Source organism: Solanum pennellii, chromosome 1 (genome assembly GCF_001406875.1).
Source record: "Solanum pennellii chromosome 1, SPENNV200".
NCBI lineage: Eukaryota > Viridiplantae > Streptophyta > Magnoliopsida > Solanales > Solanaceae > Solanum > Solanum pennellii.
Genome location: NC_028637.1, coordinates 44,047,047 through 44,074,206, shown reverse-complemented (window position 1 = coordinate 44,074,206; position 27,160 = coordinate 44,047,047). Strand labels below are relative to the sequence as shown.

The window sequence follows — 27,160 nt, the reverse complement described above, 5'->3', positions numbered from 1 at the left end:
TATGTAAACTATCTGTAATATTTGGCAGTAGGGTATGGATAAGTGTACCAATAAATTAGGAGAATTAAGGTGCATCCGAGAGAATGGGGTCAGCTATAACTTTGAGCCTAAAGTGTATCAGGAAAATAATACAGAGTATTCTGTCATATTGAAACAAACACTTTGCTTTAACACTTGAAAAAAACCAAAAATGTTGTCCCAGAATAAACATACTAGTCAATTTTGCCTAAAATAAAAAAGATAAATAGAGGACACTTGACTCGAACGGGCTTTCCACATTTTGCTGCATGATAGCTTTGAGGATATACCTCAAGTCTTGCAATCTCCCAAGTAGAAAGCTAAAACGCTTTACCATAGATATCGAACGTCTTCTTTTCTTCCTTTTTTTTTTTGTGAAGGGCTTGACTTTTGCCATTTCATGACATCAGAAACAATTGCACCATTAACGAGTTTTATCAAACCGCCCCTCTTCAAAGAGCAACTTACCTACAACAGTTGCCAATTAACAGTCCATATTGTCTGAACTTCATTTCAGCAATAATGTCATCATGTTACACCACCATATAACAGAATTTAACAGCATTAAATGAAGATGTGATTTGCTTTAACAGTATAGTTGAGAACAATTCAAAAAGAAAAATTTAAAACTTGTACTCATAAGATAAGGTTGCTAGTCTACCAAATTTTGTGCCACTGAATAAAAGGTCAACGCCGCCAACACAAGTAAAAAAAACAGGGAAATTTCTAGAACAAGTTTGAGGATATTAAACATTTTCTATAGCACCAAAATTGACTCATTGATGAGAAAACTGGAGTTTCCTTGCTCGTTTGTGGACGGAGAGTCGGAGGGGGCACAAAAAAATCAAAACATAAATGAAGACATAATATATCCAAACCTGCGGAGAGGGAAAATATGTCTGTAAGCTTCACCTTTATAATAAGCACGGTATGACAAATTTTTACCTCAGAATAAAACAAGGAAAATCCGGACGAACATAATAATAGATGCAACTGTTCCACCAAATAGGAAATACTGTAGAATGGTTCTCCTCCTCCTGGGACTTAGGATCCTGAAGTAGTGTGAAACCACCTCTGAGATAGCCTCACCATCGAGAAAATAAACCTGGAGAAGAAATAGAGGTAATCATAAAAACATGAATTGCATAAAATTTGCAGTGACTGTTGTCCACTGTTTTAGGATTGAATACATATTATGACACAATAATCACAAATTAGAAGCATACAAAAGAGAATGGTCATCTGCAATAGATTGGTTAATGTGGTAAAATGGGTCAACAACCTGACTTTACAAAGCCGTGTATCCAAGTATCATCCAATGGTTAAGATGGAACTACGAAATCACCTTTCGAACAGCAATAACAGATTCTAGAAGTACTAATAAGAACTCATTAATTACTCTGAAGGGGGCAAGAGACAAGATGGCTGAGCATGAAGTAACAACTGTAAATAGCCAAGGAAAGCCCTAGAATGAGTTCTCTTTCTTCAGAAAAGTCCTAGAACAAAGCTCACTAGGGTCTCAATATAATGAAAGAGGCACATCGATGTTTCCAAATTGTCCTACACATTCTTTCATCATCTCTTTTCTTGTGAAGGAAGATGCCCATAGAATAATTTAATGAAGTGTCTCAAATTTATTACCACGTCTAGATCACATTTAAGTTCAATCAGGTTCTTCGGCTGGCTTCAAGATTTGTATGGACACATTTACTTTTGGTGCAGTTTCCTTGTGATCTCTCTAAACCATTTACATGGACTTGGGACTGGACATATGTCATACTGGAAATGCACCCTTAAAAGTTTCTAGCAAGTCATTTATATATGCATTTAGGTACCTAATCCATGTCTACGGACAAATAAGTGTCTGACCAACAGAGAATCTAATGAGTTGTCTGGTATATTTCAAGCAGGAATGGCCCACTTTAACAAAAAGCATTTACCTCAACCTAGTACAGTTTTGCAGATGTGATGTCATCTAATTTGCCACCCCCAATAGACATTACATTAATGAGCACAGAAAGCAGGTCTAGGAAATGCATGGGGAAATCATTGTCATTTTACTTATTTCACAACTCTGTTAAAGCACAAATATGCCTCTTCTTTTCCCTAAATGAGCAGTTTAGTCTTCCAGCAGTGAGCTCTTTCAATGAAACAAGTCAAAAAATTTATTGAAGCACATCTATAAATTTATGCTAATGTTGCATATCTCTCTAGGCGATTTAAGCAGATAGTGGGTGTTTTTTTTTTGTTTTTTGTTTTTGAGAGAAAAAAAAGGGAAAAGGAACAGATAGCGGGTTTTTTTTTTTTTTTTTGGGGGGGGGGGGGGGGGGNAAAAAAAGGGAAAAAGAACAGATAGCGGGTGTTTTGTTTTTTTGGGCTTCTAAAGTTTACAAGTCTTAATAATGCCATGATGAGGTTCAAGCTAAGTTGCTCTGATTCTTCACTTTTGGTGCCGCACCCGTGTCGACACGACATGGGTGTGGAATCCATGTCCGATTTGGTCAACAAATTTTGAATACTTTGACCAAAAACAAGAGAAAATCTGGACAGTTTTAATGATTTCTATAATCAATACAAAAGTCAAGGTGAAATTGAAGGAATGAATACCTTTTATTTAGAAATTTCTATGTCACTTTTTTCTTTTAATCTCCTTCCAAGATTCTCCTCAAGTTCTCTGTATAATATCTCATAATTTAGGTTTTATAACCCTATTTTTTAGATACTTCAATTATATTTAAAAAAATCCCCACACCCGTATCCATACATGGATCCATTTCTTCGAATCTTAAAAATTAGATAATGAAGTATCCGACCTCTAGATCCACACTGGTATCAGACACCTGCACCCGAGTCCGAGCAATCCAAATGAAGTGGTATTATAAATCAAAAAGAATTCAAAGACATGAACAGTAAAATTGGAGTTCAATCCAAGTACTCGGATAGTTAACATTTTTCTCTCTGTTCCAACTTTTACAGGTAAGATGAAAGAGCACAATCATTTTATGCAAGGATCACGTTTCACCTGGCTGCATGAAAAGCATGTTTATTTGTGTCACATAACTTAAGCCATCTAAAGCAATAAAATGACAAGTTTCTTAGCATTGCTCAATTGCTTCCTCCTTAATACTGATAAAATATTATGTGATTATAGCGCTTCTAGTCCAATGGATGCTTCATAATTTGTTGTTCGCAAGCTATAATTACTATAGAAAACAATATTTTCTAAATAAACATTCAGTTTGTGAAGTCTATATAAGGTTAGAAGAAGTATGTCAGAATAGAAGAGGAAAAAGATAATATATACTATTTTACTTAGAATAGGAATAGGAATAGTATATAGAATCCTATTTGGAAAAGGAATCTAATGTAGTGGCGATAAATAGGGTCTCAATGTAATAGTATGGATACACCGTTCAATAATATTCTTCACAAATATTTCCGATAAGGTGTCAAAGCCTCTACAGTCTTGGTAGAGAATCAAATAGCTTCCGCTGTCGGTGGGCGACTATTACCCATATAATGTCGCCCGTCTGGCCAATGATAATGTTAGCAAAAGCTGGGTCATCGTATTTTTCTAGTGAACATTTTCTCATATCTAATTTGTGTAGTACCCTGCCATTTTTCGCAACTACTTTCTCATATTCGATTTGCATAACACAGTACTATCATTACGGCGACTACCTTTTCATATTTGATTTCTATAGTACCGTGCATTTCTCCAGTGACTACTTTTTCATATCTAATTTGCGTCAGTGACTACTTTCTCATATTTGATTTTGTGTAGTACCATACATCTCTTCGGACTACTCATTTAATTTCCGTCGTACCATGGATTTTTTCTAACTACTTTCTAATATATCTGAGTTGCATGGAATCGTGTGTTTTTTCAGTGACTCCTCAGACTTGTTATGCATAGTTTCATGCATCTTTACGATGACTCAAATTTAATTTGTGACAGGCAAGGTTATTAATGGCGTGCTTAAGCCCTAAAGCAAGGGTCAAAATGCGTTGAGCTTTTCACCTCACTTAATGTGCATTTCATTGTTGTCATCAAGGCCCTAAAGCATACTTTTCCTTGTGAATGAAAATTTCCTGAAGAGGCGGCGCTATTGATATTTCACTTTATCATAAAAAACAATCGATTTTTTGTCCACATATTTGTTATTCATTCCTATAATTATTAGTCTTGAACTAAACATGAATATATTTGTATGTTCTCTCAATTTGTGCCTTTTCTCAATAAAGCCCATTGTTTTATTTGCTCTTGAAGCCCCAACGAACCTTAGAGATTTTTGCGCTTCTCGCTTTTGATCACATTGGTGTCAGATCGTGCTATCATTCCTATCTTATCTATATACTTTCTTCTACTCAGTAGGGGCGTGCCGCCAATCCGACCCTACCCATATTATTCTCTCTATCAATAGGTGTTGTCATCATTCTGACCCTACTCGTATAATTTTGTTACTCAGATTGTGACCATTTTCAGCCATCAAGTCTAATAATCCAGCACATGAGCACGTTCCAGCCAGTTTTTTAGGATAACTTTATTGTTTAAGATATACTCATGTCTTGATTTCGAGACAATGAGTACTGCGTTTTATGGACATTCTGCATCAAATTCAGTATTTCATGAGAAGACACATTGAGATCGATTGTCAATTTTGTGAAGTCGAGTGATCAACTTATAGATATCTTCATCAAGCTCCTCATTGGTCCATTATATTAATTAAATTTATAACAACCTAGGTACATATGACTTGTATGCACTAGCTTGAGGGGGAGTGTTAGACTAGAATAGGAACAAGAATAATATCTACAATCCTACTTAGAATAGGAATAGCAATAGTATATAGAATCCTACTTGAAAAGGATTATATTGTAGTGTCCTAGTTAGAAAAGGAGTCTAATATATTGTCTATAAATAGGATCTCAATTTTATAATTTAGATAAACAATTCAATAATATTCTTCTCAAATATTTCTCATGAAGTAGTTTAGATGAGGTATAACATTTTCTCCCATATGGTTTAGCGAATCCTTTTTGGAGTACGATTAGGACACTAGCTATTCCTAGTATGTAATACTTCCAATTCAATAATTTAACCCTGTTAGATAATAGTGATGGAAAATTTCCTCATTCATTGTTGATATAATCCTAAGCTTGTGTATGCTAAATTCAGTGCTTTTTCCCTTCTCATTTTTCCATAAAATCGGCACGGTTTCTCCAGCCTTAGAAAGGCCTTGATTTTCATGGTTCTCAAGTTGTTATCATGTTAAATCTTTTCTAAGAAGTTATACATCATAAGACTCATTTAATGCAATTACTTCCTATTATTCTGGGACCAAATAAGCACAATTCTGAAACCTTCAATCTGTTGCAAACTGCCTAACAGAACTGATACTTCCCAACAACAGCACGTTTGAGATTCAATTGGATCTTCACATCAAAAGATGTGACAGATATGATCACATGCAGACTCATAAACATGGGAAACAGAGAGTTATCTCTTAGATATGAATACATACCGGCAGGCTGTTGAGAAGTGCAAGTGTCATAGAGACGTGAAAGGTGAACATCAAAAGCCTTTCCAGTACATAAGGAAGATGTGCACCAAATTTAGCAGACCAACGAGGTTGATATGAAGTCAAGAGAACTGAATGCTTTATTGAAATTGCATCACCCACAAAAACAAAGGTCTTAACACACGGATTCTCCTTGGAATTGTTATCTTCGATTACACGTGTTCTTCCAAGATGCAAGCACTGTGGGGGAGAAGAGCTTGAATATGTGATCTCCACCCATGCTACACCAGTTGACAAAAGTGGAAGAAAGCATGTTGCCTCCTACACCAAAACATCAATTATTCACATATTCAAATGCATTCTTTGTGTTGTTATGCTTAATCTAATCACATTTGTGTATTATAAACTACAGGAGCAATATTTTTTGGCTGTTCATGAGAAACATGAACTGTCAAACTGATACAACGTGTAGCTTCTGGTCTCAATTGGAGAACACTGAACTGCGTACCTTGGAACAGAAGCAGCTGCTCCTATTGCTGGGAAGTCTGCCCCAACCATCACCGCATTTCTCAAGCTTCAAGACATCCTTATCATAAAAGCAATGGAATACACCTCCATCCCTTTGATGGTTAACCTCAAGATTGTCATCATCAACCATGGCCTGGTCCGAGCATGGAATGGTTATAAATGCACTTAGTTCATCAGGACAAGTTCTGTTGCCTTCCAATGAAACACGTTTGCCTTCTTCAACCAAAGAATAGGGAATACAGTATCCTTTACCACTACTACTTTTCATAGAGTTCTCAAGAAGGCTGTTATTCTGGAAGGTTTGATAAGAGTGTTCAGTTAATACGTCAATAATTTGTGACCACTCCTGAGCATTATTGATGTGGAAATCATCCAATGATATAATGACATCACCAGGAGACAAATGGCCAGCCAACGGCGATGTTGGAGACACCTCCAGTACCTGCTCAAGATCATGTGATTGTAATCCATTAGTCACATAATGCCTAATTAGGTCCCCCAAATTAGCACATTGCAGTACAAGAATTAATCCTCAATTACCATGGGGCCTTCATCGTGAATGTAAAATGGATACAAGATAAAGGGTTGAAGGAACAATGCCCAGGCACAAACAGCACAAAGCTGAAAGATAATAAACCCATTAGTTCAAAAACTACAGAATATGATAAACACAAATGGAGATCGACTAGCATTTAATAACTAAGAGCTGCTATAAGCACCCACAACTGCATTATGCCAAATGCCAGCACAGTATATTCGAAGAGCAGAAACTTTGGACAATGCCTGCAATAACTCATGATTGAATGCCAGTAGAGCGCCTGGAAATAATACAGCCAAAAATACAGCGATGTACTCCATCTGTATGCCCTCACTGCTTTCCCAGAATGTAGTGCCTACAGAAGCAGTTGTGAGATTCATGTACCACCACTACTATGTCTCAAAACATGTCAACTGATCAGGTTTGCACATACAGTCAGCCAAATGTAGAATCAAAGTCAAAAGATCATAAAGAATACCCTGATATAACATAACCAGCTCTAAATAAGTACCTAATGTTCAAGTATGTGCTATACTCTGACCCAGTTGACTTTCCTAGAAGCATGTCTATTATTCGCAGTGCAGCAATGATGCTTATACACCAAGATTTTATAGAAGCTATTAATCATGACTCACAAAAAGCACCTTAAAAAGAAGATATTTGGAACGAATTGCTTGCTTATTCCCTACTGTTTCAAAAAAAAAAAACGCTTATTTCCTCGAGCATAACCGGGTTTAAATAGTGTTTACAAGTAATCCCAGAGACAAAAGAAAAGGATTCAAGTGATCCTACAAAGGAAAGGAAAGTATTTCCTTGATAATTTCTTATCCTATTTACACAATAATAGAAACTCTAAAGTGTAAACCATTTTTATATATACAAAGTATTGAAGAGTCCTACATCAGTTGGTGCAGAGTTGGATGATTTGCAGATTGCAAATTCCTCATCATGCAGTAGTATATGGGGTTTGGTAGCATAATACCAAGCAGTTGAGATAAAATTCTCCATAATTTTTACACACAGTATCTCCGATAACATATCCTATATGGTGACTTCCAGTACTCCTATTGTTCCTTTGAATCATCCTTCTCAATATTCACATAGATTTTCTCCCTTAGTACATGGAGGAATGAAGAAAGATATTTACCTTTCTGTTCAATTCGATTCTCCCTGGAATCAGACTTCTCCACCGGAGTTGACCAAGCAGAGGTGCCTGCCTCCGAGAAATGAAGTCGTCGAACCATTGGCTGTGACCGAGAAGTAGGCTCACCAAACGTTTTAAGATATAGATACTTCTGCGAATCTGAATAAGAATGGGGGTCTTTGTTCCCTTCCATAATCGATTGAAGTTGAGATGGAATGAAGCTACCAAAGGTGAGCGGTGTAGTTTACAGCTCAGCCAATCCTCTGGAGTGACCAATTACAGCATTGTTGTAGCTCCCTTCCAGGAAATTTGGATCAAAGTCACGGTGATTCCTCAGTCAGTGCACGTTACAAAATCCTAGCTAAAATGCGCTGAGAGAGAAACATATTCTAACCTGAATCCCCTCCATGTCCGAAAAAGAACTTCTAGAGTAGGGACTCAAACATTGTTGGCTCTAGTAAAAGAATTTCCAAATTCCTTTCATTACTCTAACAACTTCCTGAATAACAACCCGTAGGGGATCAAACCTTAGGTTTTAATAAATTAAGATCAAAGGATTTGGGGGGTAGCAAGTACATTGCTGGTCAGCGAAGAGAAAGTGCACCATAACAGCTTCTAGAGAGATGAACGATGTTTGAACAGGAAGATGAGCACCAATGTTGGACAGAGGAGTTTGTATAGCTTGGGAAGGAAGAAAAACAGAAGAAAATGTGATCAGACAGGCGACACACATTAGCTAGCCGTTTAAGTAGTTGTAGTATGCCTGCATATTATAAGAATCTGAAAGTCCAAGATGTTGTCTTCCCAAGCATTTTGTCAATAAGGGTGGCACTGAATGACAAAAAGCCTTTTGGTGCTTAAAGTCACTCCCCTTTAGGAATACCAATATAGCATAGTATCTGAGTTTGTATAGCTTGGTTTACCCCTCCAAAGTAAATGGAACACTTGTGCAGATTAGCATGAAGACCAGAAGCTTGGGAAAATTGTGAGAAACACTGGAATAAACATGGACAGATTGCGCATCACCCTGCTATATGAAAACAGGTCAGCAGCAAAGCTTAGTTGTATGATCCTCATCTTGGGTGAAAATGAATTTTTTTATCAGTGTGAAGAGTCTTCAACAGTCTATTAAATTAATCCATAAAAATAAAAAGTAGGAAAACGGAATGGGGTATGCTTGCCTCAAACATCTCTTAATAGCGAAGGGAGGAGTTGGAAAACTATCGAGTGCAGTAGAGTAGGTCACAGTAGTGAGGCATGTCATGATCCATTCAACAATTAGATCTAGGAAATGAAGACTGGCCAGAGTTTGCACCAGCCTCCAAATAAATTCTTACTACCGACTTAGTACTTACCGAGTCATAGGCCTTCTGGGAGTCTCTCTTCAGCATACACCTTGGAGAAATCCCCCTCATATTGTACCCCTTAACAAGTCCATGGCTAAGGACAATGTTATCAGATAGCAACCTTCATGGTACAAATGTTACATATGTTATCAACTTCTATCAGTAAGGTCTTCAATGATTGTACTCAGTCTCTTGGTAATGATTTTATGATTACACAAAACATTGCAACAAGAAGTTGGTCAAAAGTCATTGATGGTGACGGGGTGTTTCACCTTGGGAACTACAGTGACTGAAGTGCACTTTGATCCCTCATTTGCTCCTGTTCAATCACACATAAGAAACTATGTCTTAGTAAATCTCAACCCGAAATAGAGATCCATAGCCCTTGTTTCCCTCCAGCCCGAACATTTGTCCACAAAACTCTCTGCCACTCAGAAACACTTGTAAGGGCTCTAGAACTCAGGATTCTCAATAGAAAGACAAAGTCGGCTAAGCACCAAAAGTAAGTCGCGGGTGAACCAGAATCCGATTCTTGCCCTTTTAGTTTCCATTTTCCGGAATGGGCTTTGGATTTTCTAGGCCCCAGACGTTTCATTGATCAAAGCAGCATGGGAAATACATCTACATCAGCAGATGTTATTGTAACGTATTCTCTTGCTCAACTAACCCTAATTATGTCGCAGAAAACAGCTTAAAATTCCCAATCATCTCTAAGTAAGGTCTTCCAAGAAGCCTAGACTTTTGATGGCTTGCCAGTATTTAATTTTTGTTAGATGAATTAATTTACTTGATGGAACCGCAGAAACTCATCCACTGAGAATTTTAATCATCACCCATCATATATGCATTGGCCACACAAGTAATAATTTCTCCCCTTAGTTCCAAAATCAGTAGAAATAATGAAAGAGTACAAGTAAGAGAAAGGAACAGAATCGTTCAAGAAGACTTCCATGAATATATATAGCAAGTATAGTATATCCACATTTTACATTTTTCGTAGAACAATTTCAAAAGAGCATTAGCCTTAACCTTGCAGCAGCCAGAGCGTGCCCAAGTTCATGTACTGAAACCGATATGAAGGAAGACATGCATAGATAACCAATGTCAGCCACTGAGATGGTCAAGCCTGATATCTGCACGTCAAAACATATGAAGCAGTTACAAGTATTTAGAAAACCATTGAATCAGAGTGCAACTAGCTGTTTCTAGCTCAGATCATGTATATGTAGGTCACACCATGCTCACCCCTTTACCTTAAGCCATTAAGGTAGCATAAATGTAATCACTCCTTAGTCATCAACTAGTTACAGCAGTAGTTATTTCTTTTATAGCAGTAGTTATTTTCCTGTAATAGTGCAGTTTTCCGTTCCAGTAATATTAGGAAGTCCTATTTTCTAGGGGTAGTTAGTGTTGTATTTAAACTATATGTTTGTCTCAGGAAATAAAAGCAGAAAAGTATTTTCACTTTTTGAGTACTTTAACTCAAGAGATTGCAGGTTCACTCTCAACGAACCATCACCATAGGTCATAGGAAGAAAACATCAGTTTTATCTTGCAGCTTCCATAACTAGATCCATAACAGGGGACCATAACAATAAGTGAAGGCTATCTCACCTCAAGCCTTAAGAGAAACAGACAACCAATATGGATCCATGTTGAGATCAACAGATGTGCCTTGAAATTGCACACCCGATGCCTTTTACTTTAGTTTTCAAAGTCCTTTTGCATGACTCTTTTTGTGTTTTTAGTGTTCGAATGTTGTTTTCTAGATGTTTGATGTCAAAATGGCCAAAAACATGGAAAAGCTGAGAAAATGGCCAGAATGGCAATCCACAATCCATAGAATAAAGTGCGGGCCTTAAATCCTGGCATGGTGCGGAAAAGATATGAGAGATGCTACCTGCTTGGTCTTCTGAAGTCGACCAATCCATGGTGGGAAGTACGAACCATATGTCACATTCACGATACGTACATCTGGATAAGACAATGCTGGAAGGTTTTACAAACAGTGGAATATTGTTCAGTCAACGGATCAAACCATGGTCATAGTCCAGTACCTCTAGGCGGGAATTCAGGAAAGACTTAAAAGCAATTCATGGACCGTGGATTTATGTATTGTCTGTGGATTGTATCGATGAATTTGACAGTTTTAGGATTCCAAGTTTGTGGGTCATAAATACATTTAATAGGGGTTTTGTAATAGGGAGTTACAATTTTTTATAGTTTTTGATTTCGGAACAATATTCTCTCTCTAGGTACGTAGTTTGGTGAAAAGTGAAGACACCTATTATTTATTTTCATCTTTAATTCTAAGTAAGTCTTATGACTTCATTTTATTCTTCTTATTTTTACTCTTGCATTATGAGTAGTTAAATCCCCTACTAAGTTTACAAACCTAATGCGGGTGTAACGTTCATACGGTTTTTGTGTGTTGCATATTTTTCGGGTAATAACAGTGTTGTGAAAGGCGCTCGCCTCGTCGCCAAAGGCGAGAGGCGAGGCGAGGCGAGGGTGGCTCGCCATTCTCTGGCGAGGCGAGGCGAAGAGAAAAAGGCGAGCCCCTGGCGATATATGGCGCTGAAATGGCGAGCGAAAGGCGCCGCCTTTTTGATTAAAAAAATTTTGGCTTAATAATATTAGTCAAAATTAGGGTTTTTTTTTTTACTTTCGAAAATCTGAAACTCGCGACTCTCTCTCTCTCTCTCTCTCGATCGATTGACTCTTCTCTTCTCCTCCATCGCGTCGCTGCTCCCTCGCTGTCGCGTCTCTTCTCCCTCGCCGGCGACCTCGCGACTCTCACTCTCTGTTTTCAGGTTTTCAGGTAATGTTTTCTCACTTCTTCTTCTTCTTATTTTTTCTGTTCTTCTTCTTCTGTTCTTATTTTTTCTGTTCTTCTTCATTTTTTTTTTTATTTTGGTGGATGGGGAGTAGGGACTCAGGCAGTGTTTACTGCTTACTGCTTTGTGTAAGTCAGTAAGTGTAACAAGTGTTAATTTTTTTTTAACACATCTTTTCCTAATTATTTATTCCAATATTTCTAAACAGCGAATTAATTGAATTTGATAATCAATGGCGGATGCTCGCAAAAAGAGGGACATTGGATGAAACTATGGCACTCAAGGAGCGACGAAAGATTCGGTCACTTGTAACTTTTGTGGGAGTACTTCCAATGGTGGAATAACTCGACACAAACAACATTTAGTGGGTGGTTTCAAAAATGTTAATGTATGTGTCGCTTGTCCGTCGGAAATTAGAGAAGAAATAAGGGCTTATATGCAAAACAAAATACCTAATAATCCCAAATTTCAAATGAGGCAACCGGAAGAATTTGTTGATATTGATGATCTTGATGAAATGGATGATTATGCGGAAATGAGGCCTCCCTCCAAAACTCAAAAGATATCTTCTAGTGGAGGTTCATCCACCGCACGGAGTGTGACGAAAGGACCTTTGAACCTCTATTTTTCACAAAAATCAACACAAAAAGGAGGCTTAGAAAAAGGAGGAGGAATCGAAGAAACAAAGAAAATTCTAAGAGAGCGTGCGGTTAGTGCTTTTGCAATTTGGATGTATGATGCCGGGCTCCCTTTTAATTGCGTCAATCACAAATCATTCGATAAATTTATTGAGGCGGTTGGACAACATGGCCCCGGAATGAAGCCTCCTACATTCCATGAAGTTAGAGTCACTCACCTTAAAAAAGAGGTGGATAAAGTAGAAAAAATTGTTGAGGAGCATAAAGTGCAATGGACAAAGTTTGGTTGTTCCATTATGATGGACAAATGGACGGCACGAAATGGCAAAATGATCATCAATATTTTGGTGAATTCTCCAATCGGTAGTGTATTTCTTGGTTCGGTTGATGCTAGCAATGAATCTACCGATTCCACCAAAATGTACAAGTTATTTGAAAGCACTATCGAAAGAATTGGACCGGAAAATGTGGTACAAATTGTCACCGATAATGCTAGTGAGAATGTCAAAGCGGGAAGTATGATAATGGGTGCGTATCCACACATTTATTGGACTCCATGTGCCGCTCATTGCATCAACTTGATATTTGGTGACATATTCAAGGTTAAGCCATATGCTTCCGGTAATCAACCTATCCTTTAACTTTATTAAGTTTCTTTATAGTCAATACTCAATAATTCATTAGCTACTAATTAATTTAATTTAATCTTTCTATAACAGTTTTTAAGAAGGCCATCAGAATCCATTCTTACATTAGTCAAAGGCCATTGTTGTTAAACTTGATGAGAAAATTCACCAAAGAAAGAAATTTGGTGAAACCGGCCAAGACAAGATTTGCAACGGCATTCTTAACTTTGAGAGCTATGTACATTCAAAGAAAAAACTTGAAAACTTTAGTCCTCTCAACCGAATGGAATTCAAGTAAATTTGCAAAGGAAACTTCGGGGAAAGAAGTTGCCAATCTTCTTATTTCTATCCACTTTTGGAATGATGTTGTTCGGGCACTTACAGTTTGTAGCCCTTTGACAAAAGTGCTTCGTTTGGTGGATGGGGAGAAAAAACCACCAATGGGTTATATTTATGAGGCAATGGATAGAGCCAAAGAAGCTATTGCACATGGTTTTCGTGGAGTTCAGAAGCATTATGAGAAAGTGTTTCAAATTATTGATGCAAGGTGGTCAGAACAACTCCATCGGCCTTTGCATGCTGCAGGCCATGTTTTGAACCCAGGATTATATTATAAAGCTGAAGAAGAGGGAACTTTATTACAGAGTTTGTGGACCGAGTATTATGCATGTGTTGAGAAGTTGGTCCGTGATACAACAATACAAGATGCACTAATCGCTGAGCTTCCTAAGTACAAAATGGCGGATGGACTATTTGGTTGTGGTCCGGCTAAAAGAGCTAGAGACACAAGGTCACCGGGTAAGTGGGTTGATTTAGATCTTACATTCTTACTTATATTATTTGACTTACTTATAGTCACTAACCTTTAAATTTATTTTATTATAGTTGAATGGTGGTCACTATTTGGTAGTGAAACACCAAACTTGCAAAAGTTTGCCATGAAAGTGTTAAGCCTAACTTGTAGCTCATCTGGATGTGAGCGAAATTGGAGTGTGTTTGAACACGTAAGTAAAAATTTATATCCTATTTTTCATATTATATTATTATCAATATCAACTAGTTAATATCAATAACTTATGCACAGATTCATTCCAAAAAGAGGAATAGGCTTACACTATCGCGTCTCAATGATCTAGTGTACATTAAGTACAATAGAACATTGAAACGCCGTTATGATGCTCGTGATCTTATTGATCCAATTCGCTTGGATAACATAGATGATTCCAACGAATGGTTAGTTGGATGCCCCGAAGATCAAGATGATGAACTAGTATATGAGGATGATGATCTTACTTGGGGTAGTGTTGCTACGGCAATTGGAGCGGACGAGAGTATCTATCATCTTAGGGGACTTTCTTCAAGATCAACAGTACTTGACAAGGGCAAAGGAGTAGAAAGTACATCTTTAAGTTCATCTTCAAGTAGGACTCGGACACTAATTGATGAAGAATACGAGGAGGAAGAAGATGAAGAGCAATATAATGATGTAGAAGATTTTGATCTTCAAGAGTTGGATAATTTTGAAGAAGAATAGACTTTTAAAGTTTTGGTTTATTGTATTTTGAATTGTTTGGTCTTTAAAGTTTTAGACATTCTATTGGTTTTTGAATTGAATATTTGCTAATATGTGTTATTGCTATTAAGACTTTGGATAAAATATGCAATTAAATATTTTTAATTTTTGGTATTAATTGGCGCCTTTATTCAAAAAGGCAAGCGCCTCGCCGCTCGCCTCGCCGCGTGGCGAGGCAGGCCCTTGTCGCCTTTTGTCGCCTCTCGCCGTCCACAACACTGGGTAATAACGGTATCAAATAAGGCACTAACCCTTGTTTAATAAATTCTCTCAAGGATAAGTTGAATTTACTTGGCATAATTAATCACTCTTCTCTAAATAACTCCTATAGATTTGGAAAAATGATATTGAGATAAATTGTTCAACTCTAGCGAAAGATTGAGCGGGGAAAGAGCGATTGTACTCTATGAGATTCCTGTGGGATTTTGGAAGAGCACAGGAAAGGCAGGTATGAAGTGGTTAATTGGTTTGTTTGATGCTATTTTTAGACATGCAAAAATGCTCAACAATGGAGGTAGAGTACAAAGGTACCATTGTACAATCACAGGAGTTTCCAATTGCTAAGTCGCACTATGAAGGTTTCGGATATTATGGTGAAGATGAGGTTGAGGAGAGGAGTGTCCATTTCCAAGAAACAATTTGGATTCATGCCGGGACGATCAACTACTGAAGTCATCCATCTTGTGCGAAGACTGTTGGAGATATTGAAAAAGACAGAAGAATCTACATATGGTGATCATTGACTTTGAAAAGGCCTATGACAGTCTCGAGGCATGTCCTCTGGAGGTGCTTAGAGGCTAAAGGTTTCTCGATGGTTTATATTAGAATGATAAAGGACATGTACAAATGATCTAAGACTGGGGTTAGAACGGTGGGAGGAGATTCGGAGCACTTACTGGTTGAGATAGGGTTGCACCAGGGATCTATTCTTAGCCCTTTCCTATTTGCCTTGGTGATGGATGAGTTGACGCGCTCTATTCCAGATGAGGTTCTATGGTGTGTGTTATTTGCAGACAACATAGTATTGATAATGAGACATGAGATAGAGTTAATACTAGGTTGGAGGTTTGGAGATAAACTCTAGAGTCCAAAGGGTATAGGTTGAGCAGGACGAAGACGAAATATTTGGTATGTATTAGAAATATTGGAGAAGAATATTATTGAATTGTTTATCTATATTATTACCTTGAGATCCTATTTATACACACTACATTATACTCTTTTTCCAACTAGGACACTACATTACAATTATTTTTCAAGCAAGATTATATATTTTATTCTTATAGTCTTATACAAATTTCAATTCTAAGTGGGATTGTGTATACTGTTCTTGTTTCTATTCCTATTTTAACCCTCCCCCTCAAGCTGGTGCATGCAAGTCATATGTACCTAGCTTGTTACAAATGTTATTAATACGAGGACTAGTGAGGGACTTGGTGAAGATATTTAAAAGTTGATCACTTAACTTCACAAATTTCGTAAACTATCGCTTGAAAGTATATGAAGATATTTAAAAGTTGATCACTTAACTTCACAAATTTTGTAAACTATTGCTCGAAAGTATCTTTTCTCTAACAAAATAACATTCAATCTCAATATGCTTACTCCTTTCACGAAGGACTGGAGTTTATGCAGAATGTCGATAGAACACAGAATGATCAACTCCACTACGAGTCATGCCAAACTCCTAAATTATTATGTTGACTTCCTAAACAAAGCTCGAGAAGACTTTCAAATCATAGAGTAACCTGTGCAATTGACATTCAAGGCACTCCTCTTGAGCATCAAAACTAGGTGGTTGCTCCATATAGACTTCTTTCTCACCTCAAGGTCACCGTGGAGAAAACATTTTTAATGTCCTACTGATTAAAAGGTTAATGGTGAACAATAGGTTTGAGCTTTGGACTTCCATGTTGGAGGTCTCAAGTTTGAAACCCTTTGCCAGCGAAAGCAACGGGTTTGTCTTATGGGTCGAGCTCGTCGCACCAGGCTTGCCTAGTGCAGGTTACCTCTCCTATGTGGTTGCGAGCTATTGCATAGGAGCGAGAGTTTTAACATATGCGCACCCAAAGGGTAGCGACTGCGGATTTCTCTTGCGGACATGTTATTTTCACCACGCGAGAGTATCCCTGTAAGTGGAAAGGGACACGAAACTATACGAATCAGATCTAAGAAGTCACCGAAAAGACACACGATACTACGAAACTCAGATATGAGAAAGTAGTCTGCAAAGATGCACGATGATATGCAAAATCATTTTTCAGAAAGTAGTCACCGAAAAGATGCACAGTACCACGCAAATTGGATGAGTAAGTAGACTAGAAAAATGCTCAGTGCTATGCAAATCAGATATGAAAAAGTAGTCACCAAAAAGATGCATAGTGTTACGAATAAGAGAAAGTAGTCAGCGAAAAGATGACACGATGTTATGCAAATCAGATATGAAAAAATAGTCACTAAAAAGATAGCACGGTGCTACACAAATTAGATATCAAAAACTAGTCACTGATAGGATGGCATAGTGCTACACAAATTGGATATGTGAAATAGTCACCGAAAGGATGGCACAGTGCTACACAAAATTAGATACAAGAAAATAGTCCTTGAAAAGATGGCAATTGGCACAATGCTACACAAACACCAACGAATACGGGATTGACACAAAACAGCCCTAGAAAGTCACTAAAAATTGACGGACGGTGACCTGTCCGGCTAAGTTTTCTTCCATGAATATGGGGTTCATGCATATATCATTGGCCCTACTTTTGTTAAGACAACCATTGGCAGACGGGCGACATATATGGTCAAAGCCACTGATGAGTCGGGGATTTCGACTTATTTAGGGCTTATTATTCAAGAATTTAGTGTCCTCAATGCCTAATTTACGCTCATAATGGATGTGAAAATGTTGACATGCAACAATTAAGTCTCAAGGGCAAGGCAAGAACATGATGCAAAAAGGAGTGAAAAAGTTGAAGGAAAGCAAAGTTGGTACTCGCCAAAGTCACTCGACGAGTCGCCGAGTAGACCTCAAGCTTGCCTAAAGTTCCAGCATAACAACCCATGGCAGAGACCAACTTGGCGAATAAACAAGAAATTCGGTGATTCGTCGAAGAGATCGGCGACGACAATCTGGCTCGCCGAAAGTTACACAATGATCGGATGAAAGAGCCAGGCCAAAAAAGTGAGAAGAACAACTCAGCGCATTGTTGAACTGGTCAGCGAACCCGTGTGACTGCGCCGAGTTGACTCCATGTTGAAATTTCACGAATGTATAAATATAATTTTGAAACAAAGAAATAGAAGTTCCAAGTTTCAAACACTATTCACCTCTAGGGTTTTTGAGTCTTTACATTTCGAGAGCATTATTTTTTTTTACATTTTTGAGGAGAGATTTAGAGATTGTGGTACTCTAGCTTCAATTTCAGCATTTCGAAAATTGGAGATTGTTAGCCCATCAGATGGAAAACTTTGTTGATAACAATTTCTTGTTCTTTATTATGTGCGGCTAAAACCCCCTTTCTTTGGGGTATGATTATGTAGTTGAATGCTTTAATTAGTTAATGGGTGTCGTTAGTTACTATCTTAATGTTGTTTTGAAGTGGCTTCAATTAATTGTTCATGTTTTAATTGAGAATTTGAAGTTGCAAATGGAATTTTTAGCATTAAATCACTTCAATGCATTCAGAAAACTTAGACATTGCTCCAATTAATCTGAAACAGATTGTTCTTTCATTAGGATATCTGATTACATTAAATCACTTCCCACTACCCAAGGTCTTGCACACCTTTCCCACTGAATATCCCCCCCCCCCCCATAACTCTCTTCTTTCCACCCTTTTACAATCAGTATGCACGGCTGTCACAAAACGAAAAGAAATCAGAATTTTCCCAGACATTTTACATGTTATGCTTTGGTTGCCATGTTCTACCATTTCCCCTTTCCAAACTCTTATGACCCATAAAATAACTATTCCCCCCTACTACCATCTACCTCCAAATGAATCTCTACCATCCATTTATTATTCCATATAGGTCCTATCTATAAACACTACATTAGACTCATTTTCAAACTAGGACACTATATTCAATTCTTTTCCAAGTAGGATTCTGTATATTATTCTTATTCCTATTCTAAGTGGGATTGTATATTAGTTTCTTGTTCCTTTTCCTATTCTAACAGAATGCAAATCCAGTGTTGCGTTGGATGAAGCAGATATGGAACTGTGGAAGTGAGGCTTGCCACACATACTATTCTCAAGAGACAAAGTTCTAAGTATCTTCAGTCTGTAATCAAGGGTAGTGGGTATATCGACGATAATGTCGCACATAGCATTGGGGCAACATGGATGAAATGGAGGCTTGCCTCTAGAGACTTGTGTGATAAGAAGGTACCACCTAAACTTAAAGGTAAGCTCTACGAAGTGGTGGTTCGACTATCCTTGTTGTATGGAGTGGAGAATTGGCGAGTCAAGAACACATATGTTCGGAAGATGCATGTTGCGGAGTTGGGGATGTTGAGATGGATTTGTGGGCATACTAGGAGAGACAAGATCAGAAATGAGGTTGTTCGAAAGAAGGTAAGAATGCCCTCCGACAAGATGAGGGAAGCGAGCCTGAGATGGTTTGGGCATGTGAAGAGGAGGTGCGCAGATGCCCCAGTGAGAAGATGCAAGAGGTGGGATGTTGGGTGTACACAAAGGGGTAGAGATAGGCCAAAAATATATTGGAAAAAGTGACTAGACAGGACATGGCACAACTTCGTATTACCGAGGAGACGACTCTAGATAGGAAGGAGTGGAGATAGTATATTAGGGTAGAAGGTTAGTAAGAGTAAAGTACTGTCTTACCTTGCGAGGGTTTAGGCTTGTTAGTGCATGTTGTAGTACTAGTCGTAGCCCCTTGTAGTTTTGCCCGTAAGTTGTTTATTGTATTCTGATTATCACACTATTTACTGTTGTATTGTTCTTCTTATAGACTTTACACTACTTTTCTTATCAATTGTTATGCTTTCTTCATTGTTTTCTCCTTCTTTTACTTGTGTCTGATGCACTAGAGCTAAAGATCTTTCAAAAAAAAGCCTCTTCATCTCCATGAGGTAGTGGTAAGGTCTGCGTACACTCTACCCCAGACCCTACTAAGTGGGATTTCACAGGGTATGTTGTTGTTGGGAAAGATTAAGTTATGGTGTAGGAATTGAGTGCATATCTAAAAAAACACCAGAAACTTTGTAACTGCATGAAAAATGATAATGCTACATTCCATTATAGGAACACAAGCTTAGTTCTTTAATCAATATAGCTTAAACTCAAGTTTGTTACAACATTGTTAGTCTTAGTGAACATTTGGAGATTTGATTTCATCTCGTGATTTGATTTAATGAGATGAAATCAACGTTTGGACATGAAATTTCATCTCATGAGATGAAATCCCAGACTCTTTAAAAATCTTGATTTGGGAATCTCATATCATAATGTCACATTTTTTATTACAAAAATCGATCTACAAATTTATAATTTGTAAAAAAAAACACCAATTTATATGCTACCAACCATTTACTTCATATATAAATAAACTTTATAGTTGATATTATTACTCTTACCAACCTTTAAACCATAGATATAACTATTACTCTCACCAACCAAATTTATTTTTACTTCAAATCAACACCTATTTTATTTATTGTGACTAGACATTTTATGGCCATTAGTCATGATCAATTTTACTTTTTATTGAACTAAAATTAATCAACAATTATTGTACTTTTTTAGAATAGCTCTGTGATAGTGTTATTTTTGTGAATGAACTTTTGCTTATTTGGTAACATTGTATAAAGAAATGAGGCAATATTAATACTTTTCACAACTTACGAGATCCTTACTGTTTATGAGCAAAAAGTACAGCTTGAAAATCCAAATTGCATGTCAAAACAAAACTTCATCTCATATTGATTTCATATCATGATTTCATCTTACATTGACAAACAAGCCCTTAGGATCAAAACAATATGTTCTACTTTCATGAAATAGAAACTAGATTGTCAATTAATTGTCCAATTTTTATCTTTTCTCACCTATTCTCAATGGGATTCGAACTCAACCTTGTTGGGTTACTATATTTGCGTGTGATCGCGTTTCATCACCTAAAATATTTGCATGCGACCGTGTTGCATTATCTTAAGGTATGATTTTGAGAGTATAACCAACGTTTCCAGCAAATCAAATAAGCATAACATCTTGCCTAATAAAAGAAACTAAGCTCAAGAAAGAGAGAAAAAACATCAATCTTCTCTCTATCTTTTTTTATGTTTTTTCCTTTTTACGAGGGTGGTAACTTTTAATTGCATGGAGAACAAGAGAAGAAGTGGTACATGGGTTGAATAAACACCAGAGCTTTGATTGTAAGTGATTGAAGTTCATTTCTTTGCATTCAATGTTTTACTTTTATGTTGTATGAATACCAAAAATGACAGGAAATATCATTTTCTTGACAAGCTATTTGTTTGCCTAGCCATGATGGTAATGAAGTATTGGCTTGAAGCAGAGAAATCCAAAGAACAAATGAAAACCAAGTGTTTTAATAATGTGAAAAAATACATACCGTAGAAGAAAAACCAAACAGGTATTTACTCATCACATTGCTCATCTGGGTGTTGCCGTAATAAAGACACAGTATTTGGACGATTTCATACAAAAGAATCTGGCCAGAATAAGAAAAATGATTCAATGGGAAGATATTAAACAAACTGGATAAAGCAGATCCTTTCCTTGCTATTTTCAAAAGAATAGTTAGATAGGACTTGAAACCTTATAGAGAGAATCAGATAGGAGTGAACAAAATTAAAACGATAAACTCTAGCAGGTGGACATACCATTGTAACAGCAAATAAAACGGCAAGACTAAAACCAACACCCATTGAGAACCAAGCTTTCAAGAACCTGCAACAAATGTAGTCACTTATCAAGACATAAAACTGACCTCAAACAGTAACCTCTATAAGTGAAAAAAGGTAAAAGTTGTGAAGAACATAATATAAACACGCTGCTATAGACAAATACAGAGTAGTGTTATCAAAGGCGAAACGCAAAAAAGCTCTAAGGTCCGTGGGGGCTTTAAGCTCAAATCGCAATCAAAGCGTGGGCTTTATTTAAAAAAGGCGCAAAGGGAGAAAAAATATAAATATATATGTTGAGTCCAAAACTAATAATTATAAACATTATGACAAATATATGACCAATGAATTGAATTTTTTTTAGTTATGAAGTGATTTATCAATTGTTTCGTATCAATTATTCATAAGAGGCTCATTGTCAAGGAAAAGTTTGTCTTAAAACCTTGATGACGACACTGAAGCGAACATAAAGCGAGGCGAAGCGCTCAATACGTTTTGAGCCTCGCTTCAGGGCTTAAGCGTGCTTAAAGCGCACCTTTGATAACACCTAATTACAGAGAGGTTCAAGTTCATGACATTTAAGCTTTCATGGTCCAAAACCCCCCGAGGTGCTAGTCTAGCAGTTGAAGAGCGGCATAACAACCTTGCCATCCAAGGTTTGAGTCCCAATAAAGGCCACACTATATGAATTATTCCCATCTGTCTAATTCTTTGGTGGGTTTAGTTACCCGGTATATGTGCAAGTGAGAGATGACATAAACCCATGGATTAGTCGGGTGAACGGATTCCGGCACAAACAAACAATTAAAACAAGCTAGAATCTTGTTTATCCATCAGTCTAAGACTTGGCTACCTAGTACATGCTGCGGGTGGGAGGTAGCAGGTATCCCATGGAATTAGTTGAGGTACGCGCAAGCTGGCCAGTATACTACGGTTATTAAAAAAAAAAAGGGCGGTTATGTTGGTAATTCTGATCCAACCTCATTGGGCTTGTTGATCTCAGAAATGTAAGCTCCATCAAAGGTTTGGTTTTGATAAGTAAGAAATTACATTAAACTGCATAAGTAGGTGTGTCATATTTTCAGCAATTTTATCTTCCTTGTATATAAAACTTGCAGTAAATGTATGAAATTGGTATCAGAATTAGCATCTAACGCAAAAAAAAAAAAAAAAAAGATACGCCAAAACTTCAGATACTGCAGAACTCTACACCTAAAACAAGAAAAGGTTGTGCTTTTATGCTCAATATATTGTAAGTTCTCTTTTTCACAAAGCCAAAGAAATGCAAGCAGGAATATGTCCTCCAAGCAGCAACTTCCCTTTTCTCTATCTCTCTCTGTCACTGCCAGCTATCAACAGTAGCTCCGACTGTCTTCGGCATAGCCACTGCACCCCGAATATGTTAAGGAACATGTCTACAATAGCGTTAACAAATGTACACTGCACTAGGGCGTCTGCTGAAATTTCACAATCTTTATAGCGCAAACAGCATCTGCTAGGTATGTTAAAGCCTCTCCTTAGTTTTCAATTGTTAAGCATGCAACATGTAAGGCCATATATTGTAATCACACCACCCTTAGTGAGGTTTCGGATTACAGAACATTCTCCATGTCTTTTGTTCTCTTCTTCCATTACTGCTTAAGGCCTAGTAGCAAGATTTACCAGAAAACTTGCCCTTGTTAGTTGTTAGCCAGTGAACACCACATCGAATCTGGCTTGCCCTCAGTTAAATCAATCCTTGTGTTATATTCATCAAGGGTACAACACTGTGCTCTTCCTTCCCATAAAAAATTGCTCCCGGACTCATGTAGCTGCTTCACTATAGATTTAGGTAGCATTGATGAGTGGTCGAATTACATTCATTAAAGGCCTCAACAATTAACGTCCTCAATGCCTAATTGTGTCCTATTCTAATGATATTTTGATGTTTTGCAGCAATGAAGGCTAAAGACAAGGCAAGGATGAATACATGAAAAAGAGGCCAAAAACATTGAAAGGAGTATAAAACTCCCAACTGGTAATCATCTAACAAAAAGGGTGTATCGCCCAAGTGGCCTAACCTCGCCCAAAGTGACAATGCTCACAATTAAAAATATTCAAGGCAGGTCAGCAGACTAAAAGAAGAAACAGAGACTCGCCGAAGCTGAATCTGAATGGGCGAACTAGAAGACCATCGTCGAAAGTAACAGAACTCTAAATTAAAGTGAAGGCTTAAAGGGCGAACAAGGTGGTATCAGCGATCCGTCAAATGTGAAAGGCCGACTCGATCAAGTCCGCCAAGTGAGGTTCAAACACCTGAATCCTGAAACAAATGAAGGGTGAGTTCAGGAACAAACGATGATCCGCCGAACATGTTTGGTAATCCCTACTAATTTCACCGAGTTGGTCACGCATTGAATTTGGGGCCAAATTTTGGGAAACAATAAATAGTCCAAAAGAGAGAAAATAGAGGACTTTTTTCATTTCAATATTAGTTTAGAGAAAGAGTTTTGAATATTTTCTTTTCACCCTTTGAGAAAATACTCTTTAGTTTTGGGGTTTGTGAACAACCTTGTAATTGACTATTGAAGGTTCAAATTAAAGTGGATTATTGCTTAATTTCAATTTCTCAATGGTTGAAACCATAATGGGTATACTCTCTTTTCCTTTTATGATGCTTGGCTAAAACCCCAAATCTAGGGGTGTGATTATGGGGTGGGTGTTGATTTATTGTTGTGGGTTTGTGTCTTGCTCTGTTTTATAGAGGTAGATATATGGATTTAAGCTAATTACCACGGGGTTAATTCATGGTTAAGATTGCAAACTTAATCCTAATCTAGATCTTCAATTGATACTCGAAAGAGATCAATTGAAGTGGGTAATTAGTTTAATGCCTGCAATTCAGATTTGTTTAATATAATTTGCTTGAAAGAGAAATTGTAGTTCAATTCTTGTAGTCAAATCTGCTTGAAAGAGGGATTTTAGTAAGGTATTGAGCTGATTTTTTATTCACATAGATGGGTCCAAAGGAGATTCTATGATTTGATGTTATGAGATCAAAAGAAGATTAGTGTTATTTAAGATTACCTAGCCTATCCATGATTGATTAGAGATAATGAGCAAGCACAAGTACCCCTACTTGACATTGATACCAATCCTCACACCCGTAGATCGTCTTCTACTCGTTTGAAATCCAAATACTAGTATAATTGTGTTACTTAATACCAAAACCCTTTTCGTAAATTTGGTGGGATCACCTATCCATCTCTTTTAATTGCTACAAATGAATTGGTTTACACCCTTATTTTCTAATCGAATTCCTTGCATTATATCACTCTCAGCAGGATTTCTATCCCAAATCTTTTTGGGTAATTTCATTGCTAGCGACCGCTTATTGTCTTACTTGTTTTTTTTTATAAAGCTTATTCTCTTACTTGTTATGAGGGTAACTTGAGTGTTATCAAGCATGTAATATGTTCTCTTATTTAATTCAAGCAATTCAGGATGAATTGAAGTCAAAGATGGAATTTCTAGAATTCAGGACACTCTCACCAGGCGAGGTTATAGCGAAGAACGCAACAAAATTAGAGGCTTCGGAGTTTAAAGCAACAGAAACACAGGCCCAGCCGTGAGAAGATTGGTAGACAAGTCCATGTGGATAAGAAGTAGCTTTGCACTTGAAGAGCTAATGACGGGGAACAGAAGTTGTGCAGCACAAGACTCCCCGCTGACAAGCTAATGTCATGCATGGCCTATTTGCTTAGCATGAAGTCAAAATGCAGTTTGGTCTAAACATGTTTAGTATTTATTTTTTTTATGACAAAGGAAACTCATAGCCGCTAGCATTTGGGTGTGCACAAGGTAAAATACTTGTTTCTATGCAATAGCTCGCAAACCACATAAAAGAGGTAACCCGCACCAGGCAAGCCCAGTGCGACAAGCTCGACTCAGAAGGCTAACCCATAGCTTTCGCTGGCAAGGGGTTTCAAATTTGAGACTCCCAACATGGAAGTCCAGCCCAAACCACTGGGTCACCCCGAAGGGTTAGTCTAAACATGTTTAGTACTAAGTATATAAGGTACAAACCCAGCAATTTTTAGGTACCATTGACACTTTCAACACAAGGGCGCCATTGGAGAAATTGTGAAGCTTAGGATTCATTTTAGATCATTTTCCCCTCACTTTTCTTGCCTTTTTTATGAATCCTTGACATTGTATTGAGATTAGAGCATGACTATGAGTAGTTATACTATATTTCTATGGTTACGGTCCTGTCATAAATTTGACATCTAGATATTGATTTGATGAATTCATACCTTATTGAGTTATACATTCAATTCTTGTGCTTAATTATTCGATTAACTGGCCAACAATTGGATACTATTTATGAATCTTGAATTGACCTTGAAAAAGAGAATTGATTGCAATAGGATTGAGTATAGCAAGCTCGTGAACATGGGCATTAAGAAATAGACTTGTGGTTAAGATGGAAATATTATTTTTTTTGACAAAGGTAACAAAGGTTAAGATGGAAATATGCTTAACGTCTTGCTTAATTAGTTATCAGAATTATTTGTGTATCGTGTTAATTCTAATTCCATAAAGATAAAGAGCATTAGGTTACAAATTACACCAACAAAGTTACAAAGATTGAGAATAAGCTAAATAACTTCAGAGCATAAGCCATAGAGCACCTCTAGTTAACAACAAATCAGCAGCTTAAACTTCTTGTGCAAATTTAATATTCCTTAAATTAACTTAACATAAGATATGCATAAGGAAATCCTAGAAATGGTAAAAACATTTTGTAATAGGTTAGGCAAACTTCAAAATTAGATTTTCAAATTAACCTCTGTAGAGAAGCAAATGTAATTGAAAATAAGGAGCATTAGTTGCTACTAGGTAGAAATTAAGTATAAAGTGTGAGAAGAAATACAATGAATTACATAAATTGGGTAAAAAGGACCTTGAAAAAGCATGAAGCATATATCAATTAGAATGGTTTAAAAAAAGGCACCTTGAATATCTTCGTCCGAAACGAAACAAGGGTTCATTCAATATTGACGACTTGCAGTCACAATACCTGCAAATTTCAAAAAAGGATGGCTAATAACTCAGCGCCAACAACTTCAACCTCGTAAAACACTCTTAAATGCCAGGATATAGAAAAAGAAGAAAAATCTCATACCAACATGAAACAGCGTTAGATAGTCGATTGACGCGCACAGGTAGTAGAGTCTGATTGCTTCGCCATCTGCCAAACCGTCGAACTCGTCTCCCTTCCATTACTCTTTATTAGTATGATATATATGTTGATATTAATTCATAGACTGGTACTCCTTTCAGACATCAGATATGTACGGGAGTGACAGCACAAAGGACGGAAAGGCAAGACAGAAATTGAGAGGAGAAACGTAATAGAAGAGTGCGATTTGAGAATAATCAAACATTCAAGTATAAATTGCGTGCAAGTTGAATGTAACAAATGATGATAGCTTCAGCTCCCAATTTAGGGTATC

The 27,160-nt window shown here is 37.2% G+C and overlaps 2 protein-coding genes across 7 annotated transcripts; one reads left to right on the top strand and one right to left on the bottom strand.

The window, feature by feature from the left end:
- Positions 1 to 27,160, bottom strand: LOC107008555 (membrane-bound transcription factor site-2 protease homolog). 6 transcript variants are annotated; one of them, XM_015207643.2, is made up of 11 exons: positions 26,830 to 27,160; positions 26,659 to 26,724; positions 21,642 to 21,708; positions 21,371 to 21,469; positions 10,126 to 10,229; positions 6,792 to 6,939; positions 6,609 to 6,689; positions 6,049 to 6,510; positions 5,544 to 5,861; positions 996 to 1,123; positions 382 to 896 (listed from the first exon to the last, which is right to left on the bottom strand). In XM_015207643.2, the coding sequence occupies exons 1-11, from the start codon at positions 26,925 to 26,927 to the stop codon at positions 863 to 865; spliced, it is 1,605 nt and encodes a 534-aa protein (XP_015063129.1). In that variant the 5' UTR covers positions 26,928 to 27,160; the 3' UTR covers positions 382 to 862. The 6 variants fall into 6 exon arrangements, with proteins under 6 accessions (XP_027769803.1, XP_015063129.1, XP_015063130.1 ...); XM_015207644.2 differs by having other exon boundaries at positions 964 to 1,123; positions 26,830 to 27,158; XM_015207645.2 differs by having other exon boundaries at positions 382 to 486; positions 964 to 1,123; positions 26,830 to 27,158.
- Positions 12,653 to 14,888, top strand: LOC107008554. The gene is made up of 4 exons (XM_015207642.2): positions 12,653 to 13,192; positions 13,291 to 13,995; positions 14,083 to 14,201; positions 14,282 to 14,888. Exons 1-4 carry the CDS (start codon positions 12,664 to 12,666, stop codon positions 14,729 to 14,731), a joined length of 1,803 nt encoding a protein of 600 aa, XP_015063128.2. The 5' UTR covers positions 12,653 to 12,663; the 3' UTR covers positions 14,732 to 14,888.

Coding starts and splice junctions, on each gene's coding strand:
- LOC107008554 (XM_015207642.2), top strand. CDS start 12,664: ATGTATGATGCCGGGCTCCCTTTTAATTGCGTCAATCACAAATCATTC. Junction 13,193..13,290: donor GGTTAAGCCATATGCTTCCG/GTAATCAACCTA, acceptor TTTCTATAACAG/TTTTTAAGAAGGCCATCAGA. Junction 14,202..14,281: donor ATTGGAGTGTGTTTGAACAC/GTAAGTAAAAAT, acceptor ACTTATGCACAG/ATTCATTCCAAAAAGAGGAA.
- LOC107008555 (XM_015207643.2), bottom strand. CDS start 26,927: ATGGAAGGGAGACGAGTTCGACGGTTTGGCAGATGGCGAAGCAATCAG. Junction 21,470..21,641: donor TTTTATTTGCTGTTACAATG/GTATGTCCACCT, acceptor TATTCTGGCCAG/ATTCTTTTGTATGAAATCGT. Junction 5,862..6,048: donor GCAGCTGCTTCTGTTCCAAG/GTACGCAGTTCA, acceptor GTTTTGGTGTAG/GAGGCAACATGCTTTCTTCC.